A 12,618-nucleotide genomic window follows, 5' to 3' on the forward strand; every position below is an offset into this window, starting at 1 on the left:
TTAAGTAGCAACCTTTTAATAAAGAAAGCAGAACCATACTTTGCTGTTAACAAATATTTTGAAAAAGGCTTATAAAATTAAATCTAAGCCAAGTATCTGGTGCATCTGCAGCTGAGAAGGAAGTATCAATACTCCAAACACCTGCTCAGTTTGTGTATTCTCCTTTTTTACAGAGGAAGTATGAGCTTCCAGTTGTCCAAGTGATTTAGAGAGCAATAAACTATTGCTCAACAAAAACTATTTTCTTAGATGATTACAGATTAAGGCCAAAGAAGAAATTCATATGTTAAGCACCATCAACATGGAAGCCTGTCAAGGTTATCAGTTTGAAGAGCCCAGATTTCTTCCTTGGCCCCCACAACTGAGGGTCAGCCAACCACCAAGTGAGGCTCATGAGAATAAAATCAAACTATCATGGAAAACACACTGCAGTCACACTGGAGTCAGCTGATGCCAGGGGCTGGACAGCAGCAGGACCTCAATGTGTTCCATAGTGAAACTGAAGGGTGAAAGAAGAGTCCCAAAGCACTGTAAGAAACAGAACACAAGAATAAATCAGCTCAGTTTCCAAACCAACTTCCTTCTGCAAACTCAAGGTATGAATAAAAACCAGCCTGTGTCTTTCACTCAAGGCAACTGCAATCCCTTCACTGCTCATGCCATGAAATAGGCTTGTTGTAAACATTAGATATTAATGAAGACACACAAAAGAATAAAAACCCTCTGGAAGCCCCAGGGGGTTCCAGACTTCTTCACTCACCCTGGCGCAATCCATTCAGCTGGAGGCCAGAACACTGGGAGCACTCACTGGCCACAGCACCCGCAGCACCTGGGCAAAAGCACAGCGGTTAGGATGGCATTTCTTCATGCTACAGCTCTTCCAGCTGCTCAGCACTGTGCCTTCAGGGCAGAACAGGCTGGGGTGAGGACGACATTTGATATTCAGAGAATCACAGAATGGTGTAGGTTGGAAGGAACCTTAAAGACCTCATTTTCTCAATATTCACGCATAGTCTATTTACAGGTCACCGACTCAAACTGAACAGCCCATCCACCAAGACCAATCTGTGCTTCCAGACAGGATCCATATTCTAGATGCCATCTAAACAGTTCCAGAATTAAGATTAGGCTAAAAGGAATCACACAAACTCCCCTGCACCTTCTCAACCCACCCCCTTAAGTATTCCACTGGCACTCGGGTTATCCTTGTGCAAACCTTTGTTTCACGAGGCAGCAACAACAGGACTCTTTTACTTTGAAGGTTTTACTCTGGCCCTCCTGGCTTCTATCATAACCTCAAATATTACATTAAAAAGGCTTTTAAAACATAACATTCACAGCAGTGTAGGAGCTTTTCCTTGCAGTGGGCTTCTTCCCTGCCTGTTTGTGTGTGGCACCTTCACATTAAGTGCATGAGTTAAGATGTAGATTAGCAAGGCAAGAAACCTTTGCCCTTGGCATCGACACTCAGCTCTGACAGGAAACTCCAGGCTTTTTTTTCCTACCAAGTGTAGAACCACTCATTACACATTGGCAGGGAAGTGCACATCTCCAAACTATACACATTTTCTCTTAGATAAGCAAAAGACTCAAGTGTTTATAAATATGAAAAGTTCAGCAGCTGGCTAAAAAGTTAATTCTCCAGTCTCACTTAATGAGTTTTGGGGAAAGTGGTAGGGGGATTTGTTCTGAAAGTAAAGCAGAGTGTCACACAAAGCAGGACTTGCCAGACACTGCTCTGCTTTGTCCTATTTTCTGTCCCTAGATGGCTGCCATGGACGAAATGGCAAGGAATCTTCCAACAGGGAGCTAGGGGACAGTCAGAATGTGAAATGCTCTCTCCTAATCTTGCAATCATCAAAATTAGCCAATTTTTAATTTAAGTCCCATGACTTCTTTCATTGTTGTGAAAATATCAAGCCATCCATATAAAACCACTTTGGAACAGGGACTATCTTAAGATTTTGTCCAATTCCCTGAAAAAGAAAGTTATTTTCAGTAGGATACAGCAGGAACACTGGTGCACTATTTTTTCAGTACTTTAGTAATAATTAATACTGGTTTATTCCAGTAACGTAAGGTTCAAGTGCAAAAAAATTGGATTGATCTGCTTGGAATTGTCCAGAGAAGCTGTGGCTGCCCCGTCCCTGGAAGTGCCCAAGGCCAGGTTGGACAGGGCTTAGCACAACCTGGGATAGTGGAAGGTATCATTTTGCAAGATGATACACATCCACTCAGTTCTCCACCTATGTAGCTATTAAAAAATAAAAATTCATAAAGAAAGAAAAAACAATCAGACCCTTTTGTCTGCAATTCCAACTGAAGTTCTTCTATCTAGCAGTGTCTTTCAGCTTGTTTAGTGAGCTGTTCAGATTGTCATTCACATACTTTCCTCCCTTCTGTCACTTCACTGAGAAGAATCTAAACAGCAACTACTTGAGAAACTGAACAGTGTGATTCTCCAAGAGATCAGAAATCTGGGTGAAACAAACAGTGAGGCTGAGGGAGCACCTGTGCTGTACTGCAGCTCATGTGGATTCTCTACCACTGCCTGTTCCACTGCTCTCACCAGCACCCACTCACACAGTTATCATGGAATCATGGAATAGTTTGGGTTGGAAGGGACCTTAAAGATCCTCTAATTTCAACACCCTGTCATAGGCAGGGACACTTTCCACTATCCCAGGTTGCTCCAAGCCCCATCCAATCTGGCCTTGGACACTTCCAAGGATGCAGCAGCCACAGCTGCTCTGGGCACTTTCATGGGCTCCAAGTGCATCAGTAAATGCTCACCATTCTGCCAGCCCCAGTCCCCAACACCTGCAAACCCTCCGACCTGTGCAAGACACAGAAATCCCCATGGCGCCGTTTGGCAGGGCTGGGAGTGAGGGGGCAGGAGCAGTTCCCACTGCCGGTGCCAGCGCTCCGGCCGCTGCTCATGCTGGATCACACTGTATACATTGGAACTAGCAAATGCTTCGTTGTGATTTTTGGCCACTTGGAATATTTTTAGCAATTTGCCAAGGTTTACCCTGTGATTTATTATGGAGGAAACAAACTCAAGCACTAACAAATGAAAATATGTAAACTCAGACTTTTCAAGTCAATAGAAAGGTATTCAACTTCTTAAACCCCATCCAAGGCATTCAGCTTGCTGTGGATTCAACTGCTGGAAAAACAGTTTGATTAAGAAGTAACTGAAATGTAATCTAAGGAGTCACTGCTTGGAGATTTACAGTAAAAAACTCCATATACACAATACTTTCCAATTGCCATTCCTAAAACTGTGTTCTTGGTTTCTTGGAAATTCAAGAATTTGCTGGAAATACATTTTGCATTGCTTTTATCTAAGGCCAAAGCACTCCAGATATACCAGCTAGAACTTTATTATCTCAAATTACTATATTTAACAAGTTGAAGCACAGTGAGATGAGAAACACTTGAAGCAATGAAATACATAGGAAAAAAGTTTTAAAAGCTTAAAGCATTAGAATTACTTGAAGATATAATGATGAATATAGCAAATAATAATTGCTTTATCACAGTATGCTTGAGAGGAAAGGCTGGTGTCATTAAATAGAAGATAATCTTACATTTTTGGTATAAAAATTCAACTAAATGCTACTTATACAGACCTCCAGAATGCAAGAATGTATGACCTTAAAAATCATCTAGTTGCAACACCCCTGTTGTGGGCAATAAAATCAGAAATACTACTTTGATGTTGAGTATCATTGCTTCTCATAAGTTTTCTGAATCCCTCTGAAAACACCACAAATGGGATCATGAGTAAAATCATCTAATAGGTAAAATATGGAAGATTTTTTGTCATTAGAGTATGATTAAGAGTCAACATTAATTCAAGCTAAAATAAAACTTCACCCTGGACCTCAAAATTCCCAAAAATCCCATGAGATGCCTAAGCAAGCCCCATGATGGAGATAGTACTTACAGCTTTTGCAAAAATGACCATCAGCTCAGGGAACTGGTGGGTAAGGAGGGCCAGCATGGCTGAAAAGGAACACAGGCCTGCTGTGAAGTGGATGAAAAATGGAAGTTCCTTCTGGGGGTAAACGGAGACTTCATGAAATGCTGAAAGGAAAAAACAAAGAATGTTGACATTTGATAATCAAGGACTCCTTTCTGAATTATTTGCAGTCTTGTAACTCAGTTCTGGACTTTCAGAACAAGTAAGTGTGAACTCAAGACTTGTGTAGCACATCTTAGGTTCCAGTACTTTAACTTCTTAAAAATTTTTCCCCTTCATTACATGCTTGTCTTCATTATTTATAGTTATTACATATTTGTTTTCATTATTAATATTCTCTTCCCAGTCTCCTTTTTCACTTTCATGGGCTTTATTTTTGAATCATTTCATCAGGTTCAGTTTTTGGTACCTACTCTTTTAGCAGGACAGAGGGAACACTTGTGAAGTTCTCAAGCTGTCAATATTACCCAGACCAATTAAAACAGTTCAGGTGTTTTCAACTCTCTGGAGCTCTAATCCTGTTACCTGAAAAGAACAGCACACCTCCCCACCCTGTAAGAAGTTCAGCAAGTACAAAACAACCAGCATATTAAATACACGTATATTTTTTAGTACTTCTTGAAGACTTCTGGTTGTAGACTACAGTAAATTTGTTCAGAGCAGCTGACAGAGCAGACCTCAAAGAAAACATCACCAGGACTGGGTTATAAATTCTGTATATAGCAGCTCTTTGCAATTTCCAATCTCTGGTAACAAAATCCAAAGCAGGTGATTAGCCAGGCCAAGGGTGGCATGTGGAGCTTTCAGCACTCACAACACTACTACTGGTCACTCGCTGAGGATCTGCTTGGTGAATATACAATTACTGACTGGCTCTGGATACCTGCAGCTCTGATTTCTATCCAATGATCTGAAAACATTTTTAAATTTAAAAAAAAAATAGTTTCTATAGACATAAGTAATAATAAAAGGACTGCCCTTCTTGACAAGCTGTTTTTAAAATCTAACAAAACCCTAAAAGTTTAAGCAAACTTTTTTCTGTAAAATGAGAAAATATAATTGTATTCTTTTTCAAACTGAAGTCTGTGGAGGAAAAAAGACACTTTACCCTCCCAGTTACTGTTTCTGAATGCTGGTGCATTAAAGCACCATTAGAAGACTAACCCAGAAAAAGTGTCTTGTGCTCTTGCAACTCAATAATGGCAAAGTGCTCAGGGTTTGCTTTTAATATGATTTTGGAGCACAATAAGCAGAATATTTGAAGATCCATGTTTAATATCCATTAGAGATGTTAATGTTACCCAGAGATTCATACTATATAGAAACTCACCTGATTTCTAAAACATGGACTGATATAATTTAGTAAAGTGTTTAGAAAATAGGAATTAATTCTTTTTGCAGTAGCCTTCCCTACACTGGGAAATTAAAACCAAATCCAAAATAGCTAAGGACAACTAAAGTGAATTCTATATGCTTACAGCCATTTGAGAAGAATCACTCATCCAACCAATCCAGGTTTTTTGAATCATTGATTTGGTCAACATTATTTTAAATAGATAAATTTAAAAAATTAAGTGTCAAGATTTCTTGAGGAAGTACTGCAATAAAAGTGTTAAGATGATTTTATTTATGGGTAGTTTTATATTTAAAACATAACAGGAATGCGTGAGTGATGCTGTTGAAATATCTGCATGTGTTGGTGTTTAATTATGCTGGGAAGTCTACAATTTAGGGTTAGTTGCTAACCGAGGAATTCCTTGTGCAATATCCTGCATAAGTGAGAAATGAGTAATTTAAAGCAGTCTGGGGGCAAATTTAAATTACACATTTTAAATATAACTTCAGGCTTTTAAATAGAAACACGTCTGTGCAGTTTTCCTTTCCACAGCTGTGGTCTCTGTGGGGCTGCTGGTGCTTTCGCAGTAGCCCTTTCCAGTCCCAGGGGATTTGTGTTTCTTCACAGTATAGACGTTCAACCCCAAAGGAATTCAATTAAGATGTATAATTAACAGCTCAATTCTAATCTAAATTAATGCTGTTTTCCTAAATATGATGAGAACAGGCAGTAACGATTTAGTTTATTTGTCTTGCGCAAAGGAAAAAAACATGTATCCTCATAATAGCATATAGGAAACTTGAAGCAAAGAGCAACTGGGTAAGACTTACTTTTCAGTATCAAATGTTAATATAAGTCCATAGAAACACATGGATAAGAAGTTTCAGGAGGCAGCCAGCAGATAAATACAGACCAATGAAGTAATGACAGAAAGCAATACATGTTCTATGAAGCTACAGATTAACCAAGGATTCTGTCTCAGATCCCAGGTTTTACTGGATACCCAATGCAGGACTGGAACCATGGACTGATTCCTTGCTACAGTAGTGAAATCCATGAATTCTTTTAAAAGCAATTTTTAAAAAATGGTCCTTTTTGTTGTCCTCGAAGTTGGCCAGACTCAGTCTGAATGTACCACACAGAGATTTCATCTCTGAAGGACTTGGGCTATTACAGCATCAAGCTGACATTTACCACACACACACGTCAAGTGCTTCAGGATCTTTTCAGAGGGATATCAACAAATAGCTGAATCCCCTTCACAGGAAGCTCAAACTAAAAAAATCACAGTAAGGTAAATACAGAATACCACAAACTGAACATGTCCTTAGCCTGTGTTTTATTATCATTACTGCTTAGAAACCACTTACTTGGCAACAGTTCTCTGTCTGCTGTTTCTGTGCAGCTCGGGTAGGGATAGAAAAGATGTCCTTTCTCTAATGGGTATGGGATCATCCTAAATGCTGCAAAAAGGGTGAGTGACATTAAATCTGCGACCCGCTTCTCACAAAGAGAACCAATCATGTTTAAGGGGAGTAGAGGCAGAGAGGCTAGTCTACTGTATAGAAAAAAAAATAAAAGGAGACACTTACTGCCTTCCCATGTGCAGTGCAGCAGATTTAGAGCCCCTTCTATCCTCTTCCAGTGCTGGAGGTGAAAAAAAGCATAGGCTACTGCCTCACTGTCCCCTCGCTTCAGAATGTGCTCTGGAGGCAGCACTAAGCTTTTCATTTCTAGTAAATACTGAAAGGAAAAATGGAAAACACACCTGGTTACATGGAATATTCCAAAACCTTTAATTGTGAAACATAAATGATCATTTGAGGCGTAACTGAGCATAGAAGGGGCCAGTTTCTACCACACAGAAGCCAGGCTGCATTCACATGTGAAATGAAAAGCAGCAAAACATACTCCTGTGTGTAACTCTTAAATTAGCTTTCTCTCACACACACTCAAAAAAAAAAAAATCAAGAAAAAACATACAGCTTCAGTACAACAAAAATACATTCCTGTGGAACAGACATTAAGTATAATGCTGCAGGTGCAACACCAATGAGCGACAAATTTAGGCTGATAAAAAACCCCAGACCAAGGTATTTTTGCTCATTATTTCATCACTGAAAGTTTCAATGTAGAAGGCTGAGGACTTGTTAGTTCTAAAATATGAGCAGCAAACCTGAAAATGTCAGTGAGCTAACCAAAGGAAGAATAATAAACCAAACCCAGGAAAATCTTCTTTTAATGTGGTCTTACTGGGCTACCACAAAGTATCTTTGATTTCAGATTTTTTCAATTTCAGCGTTCTCCCTCCATCAGCAGAAAACCTGATGCTCAGAAGGGTCAAAGAGCGCAAGGATTAATCATTTCCCATTTCCTTTGAAACACAGCACATGCAACTTTTTTAATATGCACACTTTCTCATGGTGCATTAATAAGGTCAGGTATTCATTTGAAGTTAGCTTTTAAAAATAGATGAGTACTTTTTACAAGCATGAAATGACAATTTCAGCTCTGGTATTCACCTGTGAGCTGTTCTCTTCTACCATATAGTGTCTCATTCAATAACAGCCAAAGCTAATCCACATCTTTGATCAATGTAGCTGGCAATTCTGTGGAGTGTCCCCCAAAGTGTAAGAATGCAACTAACTCACCGATTTCAGCAGATGCCACAAACTATGAGATTATTTACTAATCCAGTTTGAGGACTTAACTTTTCCCATTCAGACTCTTCAAGGAATGTAGGAGGCGTTGCGCCCCAGCCAAATAAAGCACATTTGCTGCCTGGCTAGGTTCTTCTCTCAATGCCTTGGGCCTGCACTCTGGAGAGTAATATTCTTGCTAATCCCCTCTAATCCTCTTCAATTTTTTTCTAATTTTTTTTTTTTTTAACACAGTAAAGGATCACTCACACAGGGCTGCTGTGGGAAAATGGTCTCAAATATCTGACCCCTGACCTGACTCCTCATGCTCTCCACAGTGCCCACTTTTCCATTATGCTAACTGGGGATGTAAACCCAGCAGTGCTTGTGAAGCCCCACTGCAAGTACTGCCACAACACACCAATGCTCAACTCCAGGCTTTGGCTCTCTCTAAGCCCATGTTACCACATAAACAGAAAAATTCCACAGTCTGGCAGGTTTTCATGTCCATATTTAAGCATAAAACAGGCAAGGTGTCAGTACTGAAAGTATCACAGGTTTTGAAGTCTTAATACACAATAAAAATCTCTAAGATATTTAGAAGATGACTGCAAAAGATTGTTTCATACAGTATCAAAAGGCAGTTGCAGATTTCTAATTTGAAACAGCTTAAGAGAACCAGTTTGCTAGCTGGTTCTAACTTTCCAAAGAGACCCGAGACTTGTAAAAGCAGAACAAACTTTATTTTATTTTCCTTATGCAATACGATGTTATGTGCAAAGACAACCACTTTCATCAGATGTGTGAGCAAAGGGATTTCTACTTTACATACTCACTTGTTTTTAGTCTATGGGACAGAACAGAGTAGAAATTAAAAATCAGATTTGCTTCCCCCTCTGTGATTCACTGGGCAAGTTGCTTCACTTCTCTGCCCTTGTTCACTTGTTTGCTTTGACCATAAACATTTCAGAGTTCTAAACAGCCCATACCAGTAAATTTCTGCTCTGTCATCTAATCAACTGGTGCCTCAAGGCAACAGTATAATAAAAAAACCCATGAAGAATTGATAGATCTACAACTGGAAGAGAAAATCAAATTACTGAAAACTGGAATCAGTTTGTGCATTTGTCTGCAGAACTACAGACCATATTTGAACAACAGTCTGTTTTGAAATTATTTCTAATTTCTTTTAAAAGGTATATGAGGCTCCAGAAACAACTGGAGGATACCCAAAACAAAAGAACTTTTAGATAATTATAATGTATTATAATCTTCTGCCCCTAAAGGCAGAGGCTAAAGAAAAATCTGTCTGAGACTGTCTGAAATGAACTTGCTGTGCTCTTGATCAGTCATGCAAACAAGCAGCAATTTCTCCCAGCAATTAGCTTTCTCAGTGCACATTCTATTGGATTGGACAGGCAGACAGAACGGGGCGGCTGATCATTCCAGCCTTCCCAGCAGCAGCCACTGGGACTCCATCATCATTTGCAGAGGATTAGAGGCAGCACCGAGCCAACCTCCTGCATTCAAGGTTTCATACTGAAAGCATCACTACTACAGTAAAAAGCAATGCAAGATTTTATTTTCACCCAATGCTGTGTGGAATCTGTATTTTGATGCCAAACATTAAATTACAGTCTGTGGTGATACAGACTCCTAATCTTGTTTACACGTGGATGAAGAAAATAAGTGACTGTAGATCTTTCAATAACCATGGAGCCATGGTTGGAAGCACAGCAGAATAAAGGGGTTTGGAATACTGGAGTGATTACTGTTTGGAGAACTTAATTTGGCTTCACAGACTTGGAAGCAAGGGGTTGGAATAAGATATCTTTAAGACCCCTTCCAACACAAACCATTCTGTGATTATTCTATGACTTTAAATATCTACATTTATATTTATTAATTTCGACCCTTATTGAGAGTAAAGGGCCTTTAGTAATACCTTACTGGATTTTCCAGTGAGTTAGGAAATTCCAAGTTCAAATTTTTGTGCAAAATACCCTGTTTGAACATCAGCTATTATCAAAAAAATTCTGGCCACAAAACATTTATGATATAAATACTTATGTTTTTAACAACTCCATGGCTAGAGTTATAACCAAATTCAAGAAAACACGGGGCTAGAAAGGCTCCAATAACAAAATTATATTACAACATGGTATTTTCCAGAATACAGCAGAAGTGGTCCAATAGGAAATAAAATACTCTTACCTTTGGAACGTGAGGGTTAAATTCCACAGCTCTGTGAATTGCTTCCACAGCATTAATTTCTGCTGTACTAAGCCCTCTTTTGGAGGCAGTTTCTGGGGAGAACCTGAAGGGAAAAACCCACATTGGACAAACGTAATAAATAATAAATGCTAGCCAGGTGTTTATTTGCATTGTGAGCTTGGAGTTCATTAAAAATTGGCTGATTTGTCAAGAAAGATAAACAAACACTTCTAGGAGACAAATGTTCATGTTAAGTTAGGTATCCTGACTGTTTTTCATGCCCAAATGAAATATGTTTGAAAATTCATGTCAATCATGTCAGGTGATATCAGTGCTGACTTTCAGCTCCCTGACACAGCATCACCTCCTGGGAAAGGGGAGCTGGACTCAGACCACAGAGAAATGTCAGCATCAACCACCACAGATATCCTGCACCCACCCCAAAAAACAAATCCCAAGCACTGAAAACAGAACTTATACAAAAGCACTTGGCCAATACATGGGCTCTTGAAAAGCATCCTCACCTGTATTAACTTTATGGATTCTTAAAAGGCGTTTTAAATTGTGTTTAAATACACACACAAATATGTATGTGTCTATATAAATACACTCAACGTGCTCTTAGAAATGTAACTGCTACTTATTTAGGCATAACCAGGGATGTAAAAAAAGATTAAAAAATTAAAATAATCCTTGAAGAAAGTATTTCCTTACAGACTAGAAATAATTTTAAAATATAAAAGATTTAGACCTTTTTCCTTCATTTTTTTACACGAGAACCCAAGAGTAGCAAAAAACCATTGTTTTCAAATGTCGTTGCTTACCTTTCTGAAACAGCTCTGGCTTTTAGCAGGGCTGCTGTGTAACATATTGCTGCTGATTTGGGAAGACTGATATCTGTGATAAGATGAAATAAAATAATTACAATGTAACATTCTAGGGCAATACAAACATTTTTAACCCACATCCTCTGAGTTAAAGACTTTTCCTTGGGTATGGGAGACAATGAATGTAATATCTGGAACATTTCAGCTGTGATTAGAAACACTAAAGTTCTTTGCCAGTCAGTCAGTCTCAGACAGAAAACTCAGAGTTGTGTTTAGGTGCTAGAGTCGTTTTTTGTTTCTGGATGTACCAACACACTGAACCTGAATCCAAAGAGAAATGCATGTATAATCACACTTAAAAACAGAATGTTTCCTGTATTAACCCACAAAGATTTAAAGTAATCTTCTAATCTTTATTTAATTTTGCAACTGTAAATTAACACAGTTTTATACACCACTGAGACATTGACCAGAAGCTGACCACAAAAAATGACATTTCAGGCAGGTAGACAAATTTGAACAAAAATGCAAGTTCTGTTCTTCTGCATTTCCATGGGGGGACATTCTATTAACTGTAGCTTTGTAGACTATCTGAAGCCAAGTCTGAGCTGACAATTACAGATTAGGAGGTTAGCACTCCACAGTGCAAGTTTACTTTAAAAGCAGACAGTCTGGGGTCTAATTCCCAAGCACCATGTTGTGTATAGTACTTTGTTGTGTATAGCAAGATAGTTCTTGCTTTTTTTTTTTAAATCCCATCCTGGGCTTGTCTATCACTGACTACAAGTCTGGCTGTCGTGTCAAGCAAAACACAGTGGTGCTGCAGGGAGTTTGAAGCTTGTCAGATCATCTGACAAATCTCACTTTGTCAGATGCTCAGAAAAAAATCAGCAAACCTTTCTTAAGAAAGTGTCACAATTCCTAGTCTTAGCAGAAAGAAGCACCAGGAGAGGTGTAAATGGCTTTCATAGACTAAGAGGAATCAATGCAGAAGAGGATCAAGGCACAATTATTTACAGGGCTTTGTGCTGTCTGAAAAAGGCTGATGAATTTAGGCAAAATCAGGGATGTAGCAGAGATTAATTAAAATAATCCTTCAACTGAAGCAAAGATTTCTTTACAGATTAGAGGTAATTTGTATGCAACTTAAATTTGCCAATATTTGACCTCAGCAGTCAAACGGAGAACTTGACCTGCACTCAGGAAGCACCTATTTGTTACGAATGAAGGGAATCTGATCACCTTGCTGAGGTCATGGGTAGACTCCTGCCTGTGGACAGACATCCCTTGCCCACCTCACTTTTATTCAAAAACACCCACACTGGCCGACAAGCATCACTTACCATCATACTTGGCTAAAACTGCCTGGACATCTGCATAAGCCTGTAACTCCAGAAGGGCCTCCAGGAGGTTTTCATGAATATTCAGCATACTCAGAAGTGGAAACTCTTTCATCAACTGCAAATCAGTAAAGAGAAATAAATTACATGTAGAATTGCAGTTGAATCGCTGAAATACTTGCAAGAAATCAGCACAATAATTTAAGATTTTTCAATGTCAAGTTGCTTCAGAGTGACAGAAACTGGCATAGAAGCAGTATGAAAAGAACTGAAT

At 38.9% G+C, this 12,618-nt stretch overlaps 1 protein-coding gene across 4 annotated transcripts in view; it reads right to left on the minus strand.

Moving 5' to 3' along the window:
• Window positions 1-12,618, minus strand: part of ST7L (suppression of tumorigenicity 7 like) — an 18,818-nt gene continuing 6,200 nt past the window's right edge. For all 4 annotated transcript variants that reach the window (XM_085044362.1, XM_085044361.1, XM_085044359.1 and 1 more), the window contains exons 9-16: window positions 12,348-12,462; window positions 11,002-11,074; window positions 10,178-10,280; window positions 6,917-7,067; window positions 6,695-6,787; window positions 3,953-4,092; window positions 761-829; window positions 1-528 (exon numbers count right to left, since the gene is read on the minus strand). In XM_085044362.1, the coding sequence (XP_084900488.1) occupies window positions 776-829; window positions 3,953-4,092; window positions 6,695-6,787; window positions 6,917-7,067; window positions 10,178-10,280; window positions 11,002-11,074; window positions 12,348-12,462 (729 nt within the window). In that variant the 3' untranslated portion in view covers window positions 1-528; window positions 761-775. The remainder of the gene's footprint in view (window positions 529-760; window positions 830-3,952; window positions 4,093-6,694; window positions 6,788-6,916; window positions 7,068-10,177; window positions 10,281-11,001; window positions 11,075-12,347; window positions 12,463-12,618) is intronic.

Source organism: Lichenostomus cassidix, unplaced genomic scaffold (assembly GCF_008360975.1).
Source record: "Lichenostomus cassidix isolate B80296 unplaced genomic scaffold, HeHo_3.0 unassigened_scaffold_chr26, whole genome shotgun sequence".
Taxonomy (NCBI): Eukaryota; Metazoa; Chordata; class Aves; order Passeriformes; family Meliphagidae; genus Lichenostomus; species Lichenostomus cassidix.